General features: G+C 50.7%; 9 protein-coding genes across 9 annotated transcripts; 5 read left to right on the top strand and 4 right to left on the bottom strand.

The window, feature by feature from the left end:
* Window positions 1-81: 81 nt before the first annotated feature.
* Asppvi_007101 (nucleobase cation symporter-1 family protein) lies at window positions 82-1,915 on the top strand (the record flags this gene model as incomplete). Its single annotated transcript, XM_043302994.1, has 5 exons — window positions 82-441; window positions 492-723; window positions 775-918; window positions 969-1,244; window positions 1,296-1,915. 5 exons carry the CDS (start codon window positions 82-84, stop codon window positions 1,913-1,915), a joined length of 1,632 nt encoding a protein of 543 aa, XP_043158929.1.
* Window positions 1,916-2,712: 797 nt separating this feature from the next.
* Asppvi_007102 (nonribosomal peptide synthase) lies at window positions 2,713-7,489 on the top strand (the record flags this gene model as incomplete). Its single annotated transcript, XM_043302995.1, has 2 exons — window positions 2,713-5,139; window positions 5,204-7,489. 2 exons carry the CDS (start codon window positions 2,713-2,715, stop codon window positions 7,487-7,489), a joined length of 4,713 nt encoding a protein of 1,570 aa, XP_043158930.1.
* A 368-nt stretch (window positions 7,490-7,857) lies between these two features.
* On the bottom strand, window positions 7,858-9,212 carry Asppvi_007103 (dipeptidase; the record flags this gene model as incomplete). Its single annotated transcript, XM_043302996.1, has 3 exons — window positions 7,858-8,758; window positions 8,884-8,968; window positions 9,017-9,212. 3 exons carry the CDS (start codon window positions 9,210-9,212, stop codon window positions 7,858-7,860), a joined length of 1,182 nt encoding a protein of 393 aa, XP_043158931.1.
* Window positions 9,213-9,456: 244 nt separating this feature from the next.
* Asppvi_007104 (cytochrome P450) lies at window positions 9,457-11,109 on the top strand (the record flags this gene model as incomplete). The annotated part of the gene is made up of 2 exons (XM_043302997.1): window positions 9,457-9,579; window positions 9,631-11,109. 2 exons carry the CDS (start codon window positions 9,457-9,459, stop codon window positions 11,107-11,109), a joined length of 1,602 nt encoding a protein of 533 aa, XP_043158932.1.
* Window positions 11,110-11,215: 106 nt separating this feature from the next.
* Asppvi_007105 (glutathione S-transferase family protein) lies at window positions 11,216-12,120 on the bottom strand (the record flags this gene model as incomplete). The annotated part of the gene is made up of 4 exons (XM_043302998.1): window positions 11,216-11,471; window positions 11,529-11,612; window positions 11,670-11,976; window positions 12,027-12,120. 4 exons carry the CDS (start codon window positions 12,118-12,120, stop codon window positions 11,216-11,218), a joined length of 741 nt encoding a protein of 246 aa, XP_043158933.1.
* Window positions 12,121-12,239: 119 nt separating this feature from the next.
* Window positions 12,240-13,580, bottom strand: Asppvi_007106 (uncharacterized protein; the record flags this gene model as incomplete). Its single annotated transcript, XM_043302999.1, has 2 exons — window positions 12,240-13,273; window positions 13,325-13,580. The coding sequence occupies 2 exons, from the start codon at window positions 13,578-13,580 to the stop codon at window positions 12,240-12,242; spliced, it is 1,290 nt and encodes a 429-aa protein (XP_043158934.1).
* Window positions 13,581-13,836: 256 nt separating this feature from the next.
* Window positions 13,837-14,879, top strand: Asppvi_007107 (uncharacterized protein; the record flags this gene model as incomplete). Its single annotated transcript, XM_043303000.1, has 2 exons — window positions 13,837-14,252; window positions 14,303-14,879. 2 exons carry the CDS (start codon window positions 13,837-13,839, stop codon window positions 14,877-14,879), a joined length of 993 nt encoding a protein of 330 aa, XP_043158935.1.
* Window positions 14,880-17,256: 2,377 nt separating this feature from the next.
* On the top strand, window positions 17,257-18,287 carry Asppvi_007108 (uncharacterized protein; the record flags this gene model as incomplete). The annotated part of the gene is made up of 2 exons (XM_043303001.1): window positions 17,257-17,657; window positions 17,744-18,287. The coding sequence occupies 2 exons, from the start codon at window positions 17,257-17,259 to the stop codon at window positions 18,285-18,287; spliced, it is 945 nt and encodes a 314-aa protein (XP_043158936.1).
* A 411-nt stretch (window positions 18,288-18,698) lies between these two features.
* Asppvi_007109 (uncharacterized protein) lies at window positions 18,699-19,776 on the bottom strand (the record flags this gene model as incomplete). Its single annotated transcript, XM_043303002.1, has 5 exons — window positions 18,699-18,802; window positions 18,853-19,094; window positions 19,149-19,235; window positions 19,288-19,301; window positions 19,360-19,776. 5 exons carry the CDS (start codon window positions 19,774-19,776, stop codon window positions 18,699-18,701), a joined length of 864 nt encoding a protein of 287 aa, XP_043158937.1.
* Window positions 19,777-19,809: the final 33 nt, after the last annotated feature.

The raw sequence follows: 19,809 nt of genomic DNA on the forward strand, positions 1-19,809 counted from the left end.
ATCAATTACACCTCGATTAAACCTAAAAAAAAAGAGGGAAAAGGTAAAACAATAAGGAAACCTTCAAAAAACGCCAGGATCATGACGGCAGTTCGCTACGGCACGATGATAAGCCATCTCCACAACGCTCTCACTCTCTCGTCGCAGAGCAAGTCTTCTGTCTCGGTTTGGATCAACGATGATATCCGACCGCTGCCACCATCTCGTCGCACTTGGTCAACCCTGACTTTTATCGGCTGGTGGTCGGTTTGGCAGCTGAGTTTGACCAACTGGCAGCTGGGTGGCGCGTTGGTAGCCTCATCTTTGTCTGTCTGGCAGACCATGGTCGCTGTCATCCTAGGCAGAATCATTGCGGCGATTGTCGCGATCCTAATCGGTTACATTGGAGCCGAATGGCACATAGGATTTCCAGTTTACTCCAGGGTTATATGGGGGGTTTTTGTGAGAATTGCCGTTTCTTAATGTGGAACTCTCAGGCTGACGTGATCTAGGGCGCTTTCCTTCCCACCTTACTTCGGATCGGACTCTCCGTCGTTGGCTTCGCATTTCAATCCTATAGCGGTGGACTATGTGTGACTGCTATCCTGGCCGCTATCTTTCCTTCCTTCTATCGGATGGAGAATACCCTCCCCATATCATCCCATGTCACGACCCAGCAAATCATCGGGTGGGCCATATTCAATATCATTTCAATTCCAGTGCTGTACCGACGACCGGAAAGAAGTGAGAGAATGATGATCGGCATGAATGTAATCTCTTTTGCCTCTTTGTTAGGAATCATGATCTGGTCCTTGTCCCGGGCCCACGGTGCTGGAGATCTGATTCACCAGCACTCACAGCTTCATGGTAGTGCTGCCTTGGGATTCGGAATCATGCAGGCAGTGACCACGGTGGTAGGGACTCTTTCAATTGCCCTGAGTGAGTTTGAATGCGCTAAATGTCATCGATGGGTGGCTGACTCGGAGTAGCAAGTCAGATGGACTTTTCCCGATTTGCCCGAAAGCCCAGTGATCAGGTCTTTGGGCAGTGGTTCACATTCGTCATCATAGGCTCGATTATGCCTCTGTTTGGGTGTCTTACCAGCTCTGCTACCCAGGCCATTTACGGACAAGCGCTTTGGAATCCTCCTACCATTCTCACCATGTGGCTGGAGCGGGATTATAGCTCGACCTCTCGTGCTGCAGCATTTTTCTCTGGGCTGGGGCTTGTCACCTCGCAACTTGCACTAAATGTCGTGGATAACGGTAGGTCTTTGAATCCGAAACCAGCACACTCAATATCTAATCGTTGCATAGGCTATTCTGTGGGAATGGACCTCTCAGGGCTCCTCCCAAAATACGTCAACATCCGGCGAGGATGCTTTGTTGGCCTGATACTTGGCACCGTCCTTTGCCCCTGGGAGCTCCTCGCCTCCGCTACCACTTTTGTTGGCGTAATTTCGTCCTTCTCCATCTTTATGGCACCATTTTGTGGTATTCACATCAGCGATTACTGGATCATTCGCGATCGACGTCTCAAGCTATCAGACCTATACCACTCTCGGCCAGACGGTATCTACTTTTATACCATGGGGATGAACTGGCGCAGCGTGTTTCCGTGGCTGGTCGGATGGGTACCCCTGCTGCCGGGATTCCTGCACAGCATTCGCCCTACTATTCAAGTGCCGGTGGGCGCGGATCGACTTTATGCGCTTGGGTTCCCGTACGGCCTGTTGTCGTCGCTGATCGTAAATACCCTTGTCAACAAGCTTTTCCCGCCACGTGGACTTGGAGAAATTGATCAGGAGGATGTATTTGGGACTTTTACGGGAAGCGGCGGTGTTGAGGATCAACAAAATGCAATGGAAAACAGTGAGATGACGCTAGAGCAGAGTTCAAGCCTGGAACGCCAGGAGATCGTGGGTATGAAAGTGTAGGTCTTTGACACTGTTGAGTCTATTAAAAGCATGACCTCTCCGGTTTTCTTTGTTCCATGTAGAGATGCATATATATCTGATTTTATAGGCTATAGCCATGCGTTCAACTTAGAACAAGTTTTAAATGAAATCAGTACTGAAAAAAGGGTTCAACTCCAAATTTCATAAAGGAAAACACACTCTCTGAAAGAATTCCGGCAAGCCGAATGCACGAATAGCGAACAGTAAAGTTATTTGGTTGATAGTTTTAATATGTAATTGATTACATCTTGTTCAAGATACATGAGATAACAATATTATGTTAGAAAAGACTGACAACTATATAACTGACATCTTCACATCTTCACGGTGTCATAAACTAACAGCATGATATGCGTTCAATATAAAAAAAAAAAAAAGAAAAAGATCCCTAAGGTTATGGACTTCCCTTACCGGCAGGGACTAAGGCGGATAACATTTGATATTCTCTCAAATCAAATTGTCTGAATATATAGCTTTCAATCTGTCAAATGACTGACAAAGCTGGACAAACTGATCAGTGCTATTACACCTACCAATCTGCACCAGCATCGGGACTGAGCCTCTCCGAAGACCGCCGGATCGAAGAGGATAAGAGTCCCTGGCGTATCTCGGCGGCCGAACTGTTTCTTTTCCTGAGCATGGGATTAGTTGGGTAATCCAAGGAGCCGGGGTATACGGATTACCCGACAAGCATAGATTGGTGTATATATGCTAGTGAACAACAGCATTATAGCTCGACTCCATGAACAACAGATCAGCATCTTCGTCCTGCAAACATGATATGGCAAAATCTATTGCAAGAGTTGTCTGCGGTACTGCAGGTGAACCCTGGTGCACTTAACCTTGATGCGAGCTTCGTTCAGAACGGCGGGCATTCTCTCAGTGCAGTGGACTGGGCGGCGCGCCTCAAGAAACAGGGCATTTTTATATCCGTTGGACAAGTTCTTTCTTGCTCTAATTTAAACGAACTGTTTAAAAGTTTGCTGCTGCCGTCACAATCTGAAGCAGAGGGTCAAACACCCCCAGAATTTTCGGGCAATGGCACTATATCCTCGAGCACATCGTCTCCTTGCCTTTCAACGCCGCCATCGAGCGACGTGTCTACGACCGATGGGGATAGCTCGATGAGCTCTCAATTTCTCTTGTCTGATGCTCTAATGGACGAGGGTAAAACTGCCCCGCTGAGTGAGATGCAGGCCTCCCTCTTACATGGTTCCCTTAAGAACCCAGGAACGAACATCATCCACCATTACGAAACTTACCCGACAAAGATAATTCCACGATTCAAGGAGGCGTGGAAGGCTGTCCTCGAAGCAGAACCAATATTTCAGTCATCCACTCTTTTACTGCCAGGACAAGCGCAAGAAATATTTGTGTGGAAGGAACTCACTGTAGACACAGCGGCTGAGTATCACAGACAGATGCAAGCCGTGCCTGTTGAAAGTTCCACTTCCTCCTTTACCGTGATCCATCAATGCTACGAGGGTACCAGTGATGCCCGAACCACTATTATATGGACTGTTCACCACGCATTGGTAGACGGCTATTCTGCCATGCTATTATTTCACAAGGTCCGTCGGGTCGTCGCCGGACTGTCCATCTCCCCTGGCCCGTCGTTCTCCCAAATCGAGCAGCAAATCAACACATGGCGCCGCACGCATAAGGCCGAGGGTGATGAGTACTGGTCCAAGCAGGCATCGCTCCTCCAACAGGCCCAGGGGGATCCCCTCTTGCCAGAACCGCAGCGGGATCCCGTATCAACGCCACCGACCGAGAGCGAAGAAGTCCTCATCGCCAGCAACATCTCACAAGCACAGCTCCAGACTGCGAGCCAGGAGCTTGGAGTAACACCAGCTATTTTTTACTATGCAGCGTGGGCGTTCGTGCTCAGTCTCTATACGGACTCAGGTTCGGTGGTTTTCGGGGCGGTCATGGCAGGACGCAATCTCCCGTTGCATGGGATTGACGAGGTAGTTGGACCATTGATCAACACCCTTCCTCTGTGCATCAAGCTCGATGAAAGGCAGTCAGTACGTGACTGCCTCCGGAGCCTTTTCAGTCAGGTTGTCGAATTGGCCGAGTACCAGTGGACAACTCCGAACAACGGATATTCTCGAACATTTGCCTCGGCGATGGCAATGCAAGTGCCTGAGCCAGACGTTCCAGAAGGTCCGTTACCACTGGAGCCGCCATACACTCGACAGACAATGGACGTCCCGATAAGTATCAATATTATGACAAATGGAGCGGCCCGCTTCATCTACCATACGGCTCGTTACAGCCCAGGGGATATGACCCGGATCAGCAACTACTTTCACCGTGCCCTGCAGCTTCTCCTCCGCCCACATCAGACAGTGAAAGAGTGTATGCAGGGGATGCTTGCCTGTGGTGACCTGGAGACCTTGATGACATTTGGAAACTGTCATTCAGGACTAACTACGGCCATTACGGTCCAGGATGACTTAGTGACACTATTCGAATCTGCTGCGTCGCGACATCCTGCCGCCATTGCGCTTCGAAAAGGCCGTCATGAACTAGAGTACCAAGAAATAGATGCCTCTGCCAGTCGAGTGGCAGCCTCTTTACGCAATCACATTTCCGATGGTGAGGTTGTCTGCCTTCACGCAGACCGTTCCATGCACTGGATTGTCGGAATGATGGGCATCCTGAAAGCCGGCGGAGTTCTTTGCGCCGTGGATGCAGCTCTTCCCCCAGAGGCGCGAGATGTCATCTTCGCTGCGTCAGGAGCTACTGTCTTTCTAGTCCCTAATCAAGCAGATGAGCATTTGCAGCCCTCGGCTTGTGAACTTGCACTGGTGATTGCGGAAATTATTGAGAGCGACCAGACGCCCCTGGCCCCCCGCCGCTTGCCCCGTCCCGCCGACAACGCATATCTTTGCTTTACCTCCGGGTCAACGGGAAAGCCCAAGGGGGTGATGTGTAGTCACGAAGGGCTGGTCGCATTTCAGCGTGATCTCGAAGTGCGACTCTTTGCGCAACCGGGCCAGCACATTGCGCAGACCATGTCAGTTGCATTCGACGGCAGCATCCACGAGATCTTTTCGGCACTTAGCTACGGTGCCTCACTGGTTCTGCAGAGCGGTGGAGATCCATTTGCGCATCTGCACGATGTGGACACAGCTATTCTCACCCCATCAATGGCTCGCGTGTTGGATCCGGCAGATTTCGACCGATTGGCTAATGTGCGTCTTTCCTATACTTCGTCGTTGCTGCTCAGGTCTACTGATAGATGACGCTCTGTGTTAGGTATATCTCGTCGGAGAGCCCGTGCCAACAGAGGTCGCCGATAAATGGGCTCGGCACAAAACACTCTACAACATGTACGGTCCGACAGAGGGCACCTGTGGCGCGACAATCAAGCGCCTCTTGCCGCAACAGCGAGTGACAATAGGGACCCCAAACCCTTCGACCCGGCTATATATTATGAATCGACAGCAGGAGCTTCTCCCTCCCGGCGTCCTTGGAGAAATATACATAGCTGGCGTTCAAGTTGCCCGCGAGTACATCGGGATGCCCCAACAGACCGCTGAACGATTTCTACCAGATCCGATCCGAAAAATAGGCGAGCGTATGTATCGCACTGGAGATAGGGGTTACTGGACGAGCAATGGCGAGGTCGTCTGCCTTGGTCGTTCTGACCGCCAGATCAAGCTGCGCGGCTTCCGCCTTGACCTAGACGACTTGGAAGCCCGCATGATACGAGCGGTACCAGCTGTGACAGCCGTCGCAGTCACTCGGCAGGGTGATCATCTTGTTGCTGCGGTTCTGCCCGCCTCAGTTGACGTGTATGCATTTGCGGCGCGCGTGGCCCAGATATTACCCCCCTATGCGACACCTCGCAAAATTGTCGCCCTTGATGATTTCCCGACCACCAAAGCGGGGAAGCGGGACTATCAGGCGCTTGCAAAAATGAGTATAAAGGCTTCCGCAGCCATGGGTCGTCCGTTGCACACCCCTTTGGAGAGAGAGGTGGGGAACGCCTTTCGGGAGGTCCTTCGGCTAGCCCCCGATACCAGGCTCAACACCTATTCCAGCTTCCGCGAATTAGGTGGCCACTCGTTACTACAGCTGCTTTTGGTCACCCGTCTAAGCCAGGCTGTGGGTCGTCAAGTTCCCCTGCGTTTGGTAGTACAGCATGACCGCATTGAGCAGCTCGCATCAGCCATTGAAAAAGGTCCCTCTCTGCCTCAGCTTCTGGCACTGGACGCGAACACACTGGGGCAATCAATGCTTTCTCCAATGGAACAAGAGTGGTGGCAGAAATATCAAGCCCAGGAGAGCACGTCTAGTTTCAATGTTAGCTTCATGGCCAAAATCGACAGCGACGTTGTTGACCGTGTCCGCCTTGCCGACGCCTGCAACGCAGTCTTGTCCCGGCACCGCATCCTGCGTTCTCGCTACGTCTTCTCTCAGAAATCAAGGACCGTGAGGCGCCAGTACAGCCACCTGCCACCACGTGTCCGGCATATCAAAGTCATGGATCCCTGGATCGAGATCAACCGACCCTTCGCATTGACGCACCTGCCCCCGATTCGCGCCGCTCTTTCAGGGTCTCACCTTACCCTTACCATGAGCCATATCGTCGCTGACCTAACGACTATGCAGATACTTCTGCGTGAGATCTCTACCCACTACCGCGGCGGCACCCTTCCGTGCAACTCACAGTCGTACATGAACAGTACTCTCTGGCAAGATAAGCCAACCCCCTGCGACCTGATCTTCTGGTCTGAATGTCTCGGGGAGCAGCCGCCCACCACACACCTTCTCGGCCACGCAGTCCATCGCCGGGGTTACCACGGAACCTCTGCTTTCTGTGAGATTTCCCAGTCCGTGTACCAAGCTATGCTTGGCTTCTTCAAACAGTTCTCCATCACACCTCAACAGCTGGCTCTGGCCGCTGTGGCCCTCTGTCTTGACGATCCCTCCACTGTCCATCCTTCCACTGATATCGTTCTCGGGCTTCCCTACATCAACCGGAAATCCAATGAAGATCTAGACATTGTTGGTCTTTTTCTGGAACCCTTACCCGTACGTATTCGCTATAGCCCTGGAACTGAGTCCGGGTCCTACCTTCACTCTGTCCAGAGCTCCGTCCGCGCCTCGGTCAGCCACGCCATACACTGGGATCAGCTTCTCTCACATCTTCAGGCCAAATCCACTCCGCCAGATCATCCCCTCTTCGAGACGGTGGTGACTTTCCACAGCCGCAGTCATTCAAATGGCCTAGAGCTCTCCGTTCCAGGGTTTCAGACCTGCTACACTTTTCCCCAAGGCGCCAAGTTCCGCCTTTTATGTGAATTCAGCGCACTATCTGAGGATAAGCTACTACTGAGAATGGAATATGATCGAGATTGCTTCTCTGAAGAGGATATTTGGCTCATACAAAGACGGATATCGCTAGCCCTGGCATTACTGGTGCAGGACGTCCCCTACGAGCGCATTAGGGACAGATTGGTGGATTTGGCTGATGTGCCCGAACCAAAAATATTAGAGGCGGACAAAGTATTTGGGATACCTCTCGCAGACATCTAGGGCTAATTTTATTCCCACTTGCCTCTTTTGTTTGTGGCTCATTGAAGGCTGGAGTGGTTTATACAAATAATAATTTTGAGCATTGCGTCTATGAATCCATATAGCGATTTGCAACAATACACTATAGTCTTTCCTAGTACATGCAATTGTAGACGAAATATATGCATATATAGATTGTGGAGAAGTACTCTCTAGGACTTTGCCCGCCGACATGAAGGGTCGCAAGAGTAATCTGGATTCAACTTATGAGAGTCATGAAATGAGTTTTAAGTACAAATTTAGATGGGCTCCTTCAGGAAAGCATCTTGGCAAGTTCTTGGATTTATCTATTCGTCCGCGTTCTACCGGTCAAGCGCAATAAATCCTTTTTACCCAAAAAATGGTTTAACATCATCCTCCAATGGCAAAAGGTGACGCGACTTGTGGGCGACCTTTTCCACAGCTTCAAGAACACGCAGGACATTCCCCCCCACAACAGCGACAACATCATCAACAGTAACACCCCGATCGAGCAATTCTTGAACAAGGTTTGGATATTTAGACACATCCTCCAAGTCCTTTGGTCCGTGAGGCATTCCATCAAAGTCACTTCCCAGACCCACATGCCGGTACCCGATTAGGTGGCCTACGTACTGTATATGATCTGCGACGTCCGCCAAAGTTGCCGCCTCAGGATCCTCGCAATTAGTGTACTCAGGATAGAAAGTGATCATGATGATGCCGTCATTCTGCTGTAGCATGCGCAGTGACTCATCATCGACGTTGCGCGAGTGAGGGCAGAGTGCATAGGCCGACGAATGCGAGTACATGACCGGAGCGCGTGAAAGCGCCAGTGCGGCGCGCTGTGTTTCTCGACTGGTGTGGGAGAGGTCGACAATCATACCGAGGCGGTTCATCTCAGCAATCAATGCCTCGCCGGCAGCGGAGAGTCCGTGATGTTGGGCGTCTGTCGGTGCCTCGCTGTCGGCGTAATGGTTGTGACAGGTGTGAGTGAGCGAGGCATAACGGACCCCGAGCCGATGGTACACGCGCAGGATGCTAGGGCTGGTGCCGATCTGATGCAGGCCTTCAATTCCGAGAAGGCTAGAGATGCGCCCGGAGTGGTGGTTGAAGTTGTGACGTATCTCGGCCACCGACGACGCCGGAACCAGTGAGGCCGGGAAATGCTCGGTCAGCCGGCGGACGAGGTCAATCTGCTGGAAAGTGTCTCTGACGATCTCATGGTGGACGCGCTCACTGTCAGAGGTGAGGTTATAGGGCTCTCGGGGACTGAATGAATGGGTTAGTATGCTTGGGCGGCGAAATGCTGGATGACTTGCCATTCCACATAGACACTCCAAAATTGGGCTCCTAAGCGCCCCTGCTGCAGGCGTGGAAAGTCCACCTGTCCGTACAGGCGAATCTGATCTGTGAAATTATCTTGGTAGATGTGGTTGTGGTAGAAGGCTCGGGTCCAAATGGGGAAGTCATTATGTCCATCTAGCCGCTGTCAACCCAGGTTCATTACGTCTGTCAAAAGAGTCATACCTGTCAAGGGCATTTGAGAAAACACCTGTTCTAGAGGATCCAGAGCAGGAAATGCTGATCGGAAGAGACATGTTCCAACCAAAGCAAGCAACGTCAGGAGGAGGCCATGTCTGAGTCTGCGCTGGCGATTTTCCCAGGTTATCTCTGCTGGCCTACGGCTGGGATGCAGCTGCTCAATATCCTGTTTCTCAGCCATGGAACTGAATAATCCCCTGGGCTTGATTAACGTAGAAGCCTCTCTGTAGTAAGGGCCATAATAGGTATCAACACAAGAATATCCAGAATGTACGAAACCAGCTGTCTGCCGGTTCCGATGCTGTTCGGCCGCCGGGTGAAACTGGAAACTGGCGAGTATTATTGAGATACCCCCTCCGGCCAGAAGAAGTCTCAGATTATGTGGCAGAGTCTGAAGCTTCTATAGTCAAGCAATTACAGCCAACATGATAGGCCGCTATATACAGAGCGGGAATATGCCATGGATCATCCTGGCATTGCCTGTTCTGGTTCTGGTCACGCTACTGCCTCGAAAGGTTACGAATTCAATCTTTTCAGCCATTATAGACGTAAGTATTCTTGTTCTGTTAATTTAGCCCGTTTTTCTGAGAGGTGTGCAGAAATATCTTCTCTGGCGCTATCCCATCCGCTCTATTGATGGCACTCACACTCTGCCCACCTGTCCATACCAGTGGCCCAATGGCCAGGGCGATGTCGGCAAGTTCCTGCAAGGCATTGAGAATCGTGACATGTGGGAGAAGGAACATGGAAAGATTTACCGGATTTGGTCTGGAATGAAGCCAGAAGTGTACGCACATCTAGACCCATGTCTTCCATGCCTAGTGCTTATCGATAGCAGAGTTCTTACTCAACCGCATCACGTACAGTCCGTTTTTCGAGATTCCAACAAGCATTCCAAAGCCGAGAACAACAATTCTGGGTATTTGATGAGTGAGCTCCTAGGTCAATGTGTCGGTCTGATCAGCCAGGAGCCCTGGAGGTGTCTGCGCGCAGTAGCAGAAGTGCCATTTCAACATGACAAGACGCCAGCCTACGTTCAGTTAGTCCTGAGACATATCCGGCAGCATTTTTCCAGCTTGCATGTTCATGGGGATCTTCAACATGGGCGCATACACCCTGCACAAGACCTGAAAATGCTTCCATTCTGGACCGTCGCGGAAATTTTCTATGGCGAGGTCGACATCGTAATGCGCGAGGAGCTACAGCAGCTGTGCCTCATCCGCGAGCAGCTATTCAGGCGCATGATCCAAGGAGGGCTTGTTCGCTGGAGATGGTCGCGATATCTCCCAAGCACAACAAACCGCCAGCTGGCCGATTTCAAGTCGCGCTTCAGGCGCTTCAATCAGCAAGCCTACCAGCGCGCCTGCAACCAGAACAAGTGGAACCTTCCTATTATATCTATGACCGAAGCCGCTCAGTCAGGAAAAGTGTCCCTGGAACAAATCTACCAGACCATTGACGAGGCGCTCTTCGCAAACCTGGATGTCACCACAGGGGCCATTTCCTGGAATCTGGTATTCCTGGCGGCGCACCCGGCGATTCAAAACCGAGTCCGGGAAGAGGCGCAGGCTGCAGCAGCGCGCGAAGCTTATCTCCTCTCCTCTTCAACCCTCCTGGCCGCTTGTATCTTAGAGTCTGCCCGTCTCAAACCCCTGGCAGCGTTTACTGTCGCACAGTCCGCACCGACAGACCGTACGGTGGAGGGATACTGTATCCCGGCCGGCACCAACATAGTCATTGATACATACGCGCTGAATATTCGCAACGAATTCTGGGGAACCGACAGCCAGAGCTACCGACCTGATCGCTTTCTTAAGCATCGAGCGACGGAACTGCGGTATCAGTACTGGCGTTTTGGATTTGGGCCTCGCCAGTGTATGGGCCGCTATATCGCGGATCTGGTTATCCGGGCCTTGTTGGCCCATCTGGTGGTGAATTACGAACTGGGGATACTGGATGGAGATGAAGACAAATGGAAACGAGACTCAGAATCCTGGATTACGCTGCCGGACATGCAGCTCAAGTGTGAGCCGCGCAATTTGCGAGTGGCCAAATTATGGGCACCAGTATCATTGTAGACTGAATATATTACCTTGACAGTAGATGGTTGTATTGAGAATATAAAAATATAAGACGAAACAAAAATACTATCATGGCATCTAGTTGAGACGCAGAAGCTCAATATCAACGCCCTAACGTAGGAGCGCGCTCCAACACCCGAGCCACCGCAGGCCGGCTCAACATACGTTCACTCCAGGCTTGAATTTGTGGCCAGTCCTTGATGTCCACGCCTAGAAAAGTAAACATCCACGGCATTGCGAAAGGAAAGTAGGACAAATCAGCGAGAGTTGGTCGGTCCTTCAGGGCAATGTACTGCTGGTCGGCCTCCTTCAGTCTCTTCTCCAGGATATCCCATTGCCTCAAAGTGTTTGCATGCAATCTGCCAGCGTCAGCAAACACCAGAAAATAAATGTCCATTGGTTGATAATGAACAAACTTTTCAATAGTCCGTGGAAGTTTAATTGGGTTAGCTCGCGTGGGATAGCCTCGCATGAAATATAACCAGTATTTCGCCGTGGGTCTGAAAATTAGCAAATGAAGGTCCATCTCTCGAAGGCATGTCAGCCACCTTACTCACCCCAAGCCTGCAGTCTGATACGCCGTCCAAGCCAGGACAGCGCCCTTCTCGGCGGCCGTGCGGCCACTCCAGCTACCGTCTGCGTCGAATCGGTCCGCAAGATATTGAAGACAGGCCGTGCTCTCGAAGACGATGACCTTCTCGCTTGTGACAGGGTCTTGATCTTTCAAAGACGGGACCATGCGTTCTGGATGAATGCTGTAGAACCACTCATCGCGCGTGTCGATAACAGAGAGCAGGTGGGGAAATTGCAGCTCCTCAGCTAAAATGAGTGGTTTGATGTAGTTGATGTAGGACGTCTGGTCGGCTGCAATGGCATTTAGCAATAAACTTTTAAGACCCCGATGGGTGAGGCACCTTTGATGATATACAGAATGACTCTCCCGTCATACTCAACGTCACCCCACACGACAGCCCCATTAGAGTCTGAGGAAGAGAATGCATTAGCCATTGGAAAAAGGCTTGATACGTGCACGAGAAATGAATAGCTTCTTGTTTATTTGCAGTCTTCTACTAGTGTATGTATATGAGTGTGATTTTAGAGCAAAAGTATGGTCGGTCCCCGGATCGCTATGCTTTCCATCCCTCCATGGGCCGAAGGTCAATTGCGCACACCCATGCCCTCCGTAGTGGATAGATGCTGCGAACCTGCCACCCAGCCTCAGCAGCTAGCTGGCGCCACTGCGCTTCGGAGCGTTCCTGGCCATTAGCGGTCATCATCATGTTAATATCGCCATACCGGGATAGGCGTCCCATCTGCCCATCGGACAAGATTGACTCTAGCACAACAAGGCGGCTGACTGGTCCAGGAATCAAGGCTGCACGGATTCGTCGTAGAATGGTGAGCACATCTGGGTCCTTCCAGTCATGGAGAACCCATTTCATCGTGTACACCTCGAATGCCGGCACAGACTGCAGAAAATCTCCGCCTATGAGATTCGCGCGCGGGACACGGTCGCGCAGCTCATAGTATGGCCCATCAGGCTCATGAAAGAGACTCACTGCGTGCTCGATGGTGCGAGGTAGGTCGAAAATGCCACCCTTCATTCCGGGATTTTCGCGAAGAAGAGACGCCAGGAAGCCGCCTCCACCACCGCCGACGTCCAGGATCGCCCGGTCACCGACTTCGTGCCAGGGGTAGTCTGCCAGAATACCGGGGGCTTGAGCGATGGCACCACCGCCCAATGTTCTATGCAGCCGGGGCAACCATCCCTGCGCTTGGAAAAAGGTGAACATATCGTCGTCCGTTTCAAAATTGATCTGCGCGCCCCACCGTGACTCGTTCTGATGAATGGACTGTGGGATACCTCTTGCGATATCATAGAATTCATTTCCGTAGAGGTCAACCCAATTGTGCCACTGCGTCCAGTGTGTCGTGTGCAGCAGAGCAGAAACGCGATTGTTGCGGTATCGACCCGAGGCTGCATCGAAATCGAAAATGTTGATATTGCGCAGGACGCGAAGTATTTGCTCCAGTCGGTCTGGGTGAGCGCTGCTGGCCTGTGCCAGCTCAGCCACAGTTAGGCCCTGTGCATTTTGTTCCGCGAGAATATCAACGAGTTTCAGCTCCACCGCTGCGCAGAGACATTTCGTGCTCACGTAGCCTTTGTAGAGAACATTAGCTAATTATAAAAGGGAAACCGATTGCATCATACCTAGAAAATGATCTGCAAGCACGAGATGCGCTGGCTCAAGCAGCTGCTGGGTTTCATGCAGGAGGTTGATTGCCTTGCCCGCCAGGACTTCCAATGCCGAATCCGGCAATTCTTGATCGGGATGGAGTGTCTGAAGCAATCCATTTTGCCCATTTGCCAGCAGGGTATCACGCGCTGCTTCTACCTGAGCGATGAGTAACTCCAGAGTAGTTTGAAGCTTGGGCTGCTCAATGTCTTTCAGTGTCATGATAGTCATTCTGTCAACAGCAGTAGTGGTCACAACTCCCAATATTGGTCGTCAAGTTGAACATTTGCCCTGTCTATAGGGGTAAATATAGTGTCAAGCCTCCTCCCCCGGCAGCCTAGAGCGGAGATCAAGTGAATTCGGAGCCCGAATCAGTAATGATTTATTAGGACATGGGCTGCCAGCACATAAACGTCATCTAGAAGGCTACAAAGGAAGCCCTCCAGGAATAGACTATTGGCTTCCTCTAGCGATGGAAAGCTTTAACATGCCAGCTGACGCTCTAATCATCGGCGGAGGCCCAGCTGGGTTGAAGGCAGCATGGGACTTAGGTCGAGGGCATCATCGCACTATCTTGTTCAGCGCGAGCAGTGCTCCAGCGGACAAATGTGATGAGCAGCTAAATTTGTCACCGCGCCCAGGAAGCAAGTTTTTTCTAGAAGGCCCGTTTGGGAACTCTAGCTTCTTGGATCTTGCCCAGGAGGAAATCCAGCAACAGGCATCTCATGTCTGCATTGAACGACGACGCATCATCAGGGTGAAGCGCCTTGCCGATGGGATCTTTCAAGCAGAGGACCCAGATGGCAACTCCTGGAGGGGACGACTTCTAATCCTCGCCCATGGCTCCGTTGAGGTCTTTCCGGGTATAGCGGGATATGGTAATTGTTGGCGGCAGCAGCGCATGTAAGCCTACTTCTCCTTTGAATCGTATTCGGAACGCTAAATTCGATCAGACAAACGATCCCACCTACACAACAACTACCAGGTCATGTCTCTGCGAGAGGTGTAGCGATCCTGGCTGTTGGAGAGCTGGCGGAGCTTACAACGGCCCTACGCACCATTTGGCGGATCCGACAATACAACAGTCAAGTTCATGTCTACACCAATGGCGATCACGAGCTGGCGCAAGCCCTCCAGACCCGGAAACCGCCGGACACGGGAATCACAATTGAAGGAAAAGGCATTCTACGCCTTGAGCCTGACATTAGTACATCCTTGGGCGTAGTCATTTACCTGCTCGATGGCACTGCTACAACAGAAGCATTTCTTTATCACTGTCCGACCCCGCAGCTTTGTGGACCATTTGCGAGGCAATTGGACCTTGAGTTGGCGGAGTCAGGCGCCATCCACGTTTCAGCGCGTGCGCCGTATATGACCAGCATGGACGGTGTCTACGCGGCTGGTGATTGTACCTCGTTGGACAGGCGGACCCTGTTCAATGCACTGTCTATGGGTGAAGGGGTCGCAGCGTCGGTGGCCGCTCGGTTGGAGCAGGAGCAATGGCCGGATTTGGAGAGTAAAATTGACTGACTGGTCAGAACGGCTAGTCAAGCACCTTAGCGAGTTCTTACAATCCGAATCTAGGTATGCGTTAGGCCGAATGGGCTTTTAGCCCGTGAGACATTTCCTGTTTCCAGCCCTGAATAATTCTTATCAAGTAATTGGATTCGCTGTACCTACCTCCGTAGATTCCTCTCTTTCCTTTCCTCCTTCTTCAGTCAGTCATTCATTTAAATATTACGGAAGCATATCTCACTATGCCTAATCAGGAAATTGCTGAGTTGGCATCTTCGATTTCTTCACTCCACCAGCTTGGATACAGTAAAACTCGGTTATAGCGAGATAATTCAGACAGGCTAGATTTCTCGTTATACCAAGGACTAGTAAATACGTGAGCAAGCGCATACACGTGATTCAGAGAACATATTTAGGGTAAGGATAGCTTGAATATGGCCTACTCTAATTATCCGCCCATATAAACTCCCCTCGATATTACGAGATCTATATGGGGGGCAAAGGCCAAACTAACGAGACTCGTTGTAACGAGGGATCCCGTTATTTATATGGAAAATTAATTCAGACAAGGAAAATATCTCGTATTATCGAGGTTCTCGTTATATCAAGGCTCGTTATAGCGAGGTTTTACTGTACCCTCCTTAAGATAACTTACCAGGCTTTAGCTATCTCAGACTTTGGTATCTGAATATATCTCTCATTTCGCCCCCATTCTTGCTTCTTGCTGATTGGACCGCAAGATCCAGAGTTTCCGGTTTGCATTCTGCTAGAGGATTGACCCACCAGACCTGACATCTTACGTCTACCTTCTGTGTTCAGGGAAGGAGAATGTTATTCCAAGCAAGCTGTGCGTGGCTTACACGGCAGTGATCCGGTTCACCGCGTGACTGTGAATAAGATTAACCCCGATTTGCTGTTTGTTAATAGGTGGACTTTCAATAGAACTTGAGAGCTTCAACATGTACGTAGCTAAGAGACCACGGCGCTATTATGTCAATGGTGACAAGGTGCGGGCCTGAGCAGCTCCTGGATTATGCAGGCGGGAATAATGAGAGCAATCTGGGAGCTGCCGGAGCCATTGAGTAGTCCAGAGCGCCTAGGGAGCACTCAGGTGATGCCCTCTTAAAAAGCAGCGGCTACCTGTATCAGGCAATCGGATGCCAACTCTAGTAGTTGGATTATTTCAATGATTCAGCACTGTGGATATTTATTAGCGCTGATTCTTTGGGGGATTCGGAATATTTTCTTCTCATTTGAGCTACCTTCCCCTCCAACTAGTGATCTACCTTAGGATCTACTGAGCTATGTATGACGATTAGATTGTGAATTTAGTGGGAATCTTCATGCTTGCCACTTCCCTCAGTATACTGATCTCTAGTCTAGAATACTCGTTTAGGAAGAATGTGACCTTCATTGGATTTCATGATGGCATATAACTTACTCGCGTTTTTGTAACCCCAAACGATTCCGCGTATTCTGACAAGTACTACTAGATCTACGGCGGACTGTATGTACAAACCGGCCAAAAAACGAACTTTTTACTGTCACCTGCTTGTATTAACTATACCCACTATGTCCACAAGGACCATAATATCAAATCAAGAAATCCTCATAGTCAGGACTCAGGATATCGGACCCTCATATAGTCAAGATATTGAATACCATATAGCCAGTATACAATCATCAAATCCTCATATCGTCAGGATATATATATATATATATTCTCAACATCCTTACTATATAGTATTTGATATCCTGACTACCCCTGGTATACGATATTCCTTATCCTGATGATATGGTATTTAATGGTTCGATATCCCTTAGGTACTATGTGGTATTCAATATCCTGACTATATGAGGATTTGATGATTCGGTATCCTGACTATTGTTACGACACAGCCGCATTAGCGTAAGGGCGGACATGTCGGGGCAGAAACCTGGAGCAAGTGACAGCCAACCAATTCATAGTACCTGAATCCTTATGCGGTGAAATTTTTATTTTGGGATTTGTACAAATAGTCCGCTGTAAGATCCCGCCTACTAGCATGCGCAAATCAGTTTAGCGCAGCCCATTCCTTTTGATTCCACCTCAGCGGTTATCTTATTGGCGATCTTCAGGGGGTGCCTCTTATATACTTGGACCCGCTGGAAGCCCATAGGCGATCAATCATTGGCGTATGCTTTGTCCTAGCCTGCTCCCCATTTTCTTTGTGAATCGCCGACTCTCGCGGTCTCACGTCGGGCCCCTCATCGTCGGCGACCGGCCTTAAAAATGTGATTTTCTTGGTCCCAAGAGATATAAAGGGACATCGCAAGTCTTCGTTTCCTATGGTACTCATAATTTACGACACGATCTATTGCAGCTGATACCTACCTTTCACCTCAATCGGCAATGACAACCCCACTCTTTGATTGCCTGATAGTCGGCGGTGGTCCCGCTGGATTAGCCGCCGCTCTGGGTCTCTGCCGAGCGGTCCGTACTGCTGTAGTTTTCGACTCCAGGAGCTATCGCAATTCTCTGACTGAACACATGCATAATGTGTCCACCTGGGACCATGCCAAGCCGCAAGACTACCGAGCGGCAGCCCGGCGTGAGCTGACCGAAGGCCGCTATAATACGGTGACACTGGCCGATGTCGCGCTACAAAAAGTGTACAAATTGGACTCAGGCGAATTCGAGGCGACCGACGTGGGAGGGAAGACTTGGAGGGGCAAAAAGCTGGTCCTAGCCACTGGTGTTAAGGATGAAATTCCCGCTGTGCAGGGTTATGCGGACTGCTGGCCAAAATCCATGTGAGCTACCCGCCTAGAGGCTTTCCCTTCGTATTTCTTCCGGAAGAGGAAGCCAATCGCAATGCAACTAACATAATTCCATGCAGTTACCACTGCCTATTCTGCCATGGATTCGAGGAAAAAGGGAGTCCTTCGGTGGGCGTCCTCGCGATCGGACCAACCGCCAACCCCAAACCCGCCGAGCATCTCGCTCGGCTCGCTCACAATCTGGCCGAAAGTGTGACAATCTACACTAACGGCGATGAAGTGCTAGCCGAGCAGCTGCAGCCAGCCATTGAGAAAGACCAGTGGCTGCACCTTGACACACGACCCATCAAACAACTGCACAAGACAGACGGGGTTCCGGTCAAGGTGGAATTGCAAGACGGAACAGAGAAAATGGAGGGATTTCTCGTTCACGCAATGAAGACCACCCCTGTCCTTGACTTTGAGAATAACCTGGAACTTGAGCTCTCGCCTCAGGGAAGCGAGTTCAAGACCAGCGCGCCCTTTGGCGAAACGACCACTCGCGGCTGCTTCGCCACAGGCGACTGCGGAATGGCAATCAAGGCGGCCAGTATGTCCATGAGTCATGGATCGTTGGCGGCGGTAGGAGTGGTGTCCCAGTTGGCTTTTGATGAGAAGGCGTAGATCTGTTGCTTTAAGACTGACGCGCATTCGCGGTATGGTACAGTCAATCTACAATAAGACAGATCACTGTGAAAGAAATCAAATGGATCATAACCAGAGATAAAATGCGCTTCAATGATATTTAGTCCTGTATCTGCTGCTAGAACAACGGCAGGATAGCTCATGATCCCGGGAACTCGCTCTAGTTGGAGCAGACGACTGTAGAATTTGGACTATGAAAAATCATATATCCTGGGGATCCGATTTTATCTCTGTACGGCAGACTGTTCATTCATATGCATTTTCTAGGTCGAACAGAACAAGATCGATTCATCGAGGAACACTACACTGAAACCTAATCTCTAGCTAGGAGCCTCGAGCAATCCCCGTCAATCTATCTGGTGGCGGCATTGTAATCTTTTCCAATCATGGCTATGCCTCATCATCGTAGAAAACCAAGCAGCGAACCTCGACACTCTCGCGTAGAGGCGCATCCTCGGGGGTGTTTGGGTGCTGGAACGCGCAATGGGCACACACTACGCTCAAATTAGCCTGGCCCTGGTGGCCTCAGGACGAATCATCTTACTGTATCCTGAAACTCCCTCCTTGCTGTCCCAGATCTTGATAAACGTTATCTCATCTGTTTTCTGCCGGTCCAGATAGTACCAACGCTGATCTTTACGATGGCTGATGCTGACCGTCTCCCCCCTGAGCTCAAATCGGTTGCGGTATAACTGAGTCGGGTGGATGCTCGCCTTGGCCAAGGTCGTGCAATCCATCATAGCGAGGGGCCAATCCTGGACGGGGCCCTTTAATGGACGCCACACACTGCAGAAATGTTAGGAGTCTGCAAGAGGGTCTAAGTGGGGTGACTATGTGCACTTGATGATCTGGGCCCGGCCCTTCAGTAACTGATCTGCCTCGTCAGGTAGATGCTGATAGATACGTCTTCGCGCACCCAATGGGGATCTTTGTCAATCATTGTCAGCACACTGCCCGTGTGGGATCGCAAAAGACGTACTGGTCACAGTGAACCTAAAATTTGTAAGCGCTGTGGTACTATTGACTGGAGGGAGACAAGAAATTTACGCACTGTACTCGCAGGTTGTTCGCGGCCATTTGGATTCTTCCCAGCCAATGCTGCCTCCCGGCGTCGCACAGTATGATCAAAAATGACCACGCGCGATGCCTGAGTCTGGCGCTTGACCAACTCCTCGACAATAGGATAGTATAGCAGGCGCACTGTTTCCTTGTCCCCCGCGCGGATGGCATCCAGGATCTCGGGGCGGGTGCCCTCAGGGTCCACCGCAAAGGCAAATCCGTGCGTATCGAGGTTAAAAGAATCAAAAACAGGTCTTGCATCAGAGACGCTGACGGTGTGCTGCTCCTGGCTGAAATTGCTGACCTCGAAGCCCTCTCCGGCTGCAGACCGGTAAAAAGGAGGCTTGTCCGATGGCGCTCTCGCCGCGATGAAGCCCATCTGGGTGGAATACTGGGTCAAGGTGGCCATTTTAGGATAACTATTCACATAGAGCGCCAGTTC

Source organism: Aspergillus pseudoviridinutans, assembly GCF_018340605.1.
Source record: "Aspergillus pseudoviridinutans IFM 55266 DNA, scaffold_5, whole genome shotgun sequence".
Lineage (NCBI taxonomy): Eukaryota > Fungi > Ascomycota > Eurotiomycetes > Eurotiales > Aspergillaceae > Aspergillus > Aspergillus pseudoviridinutans.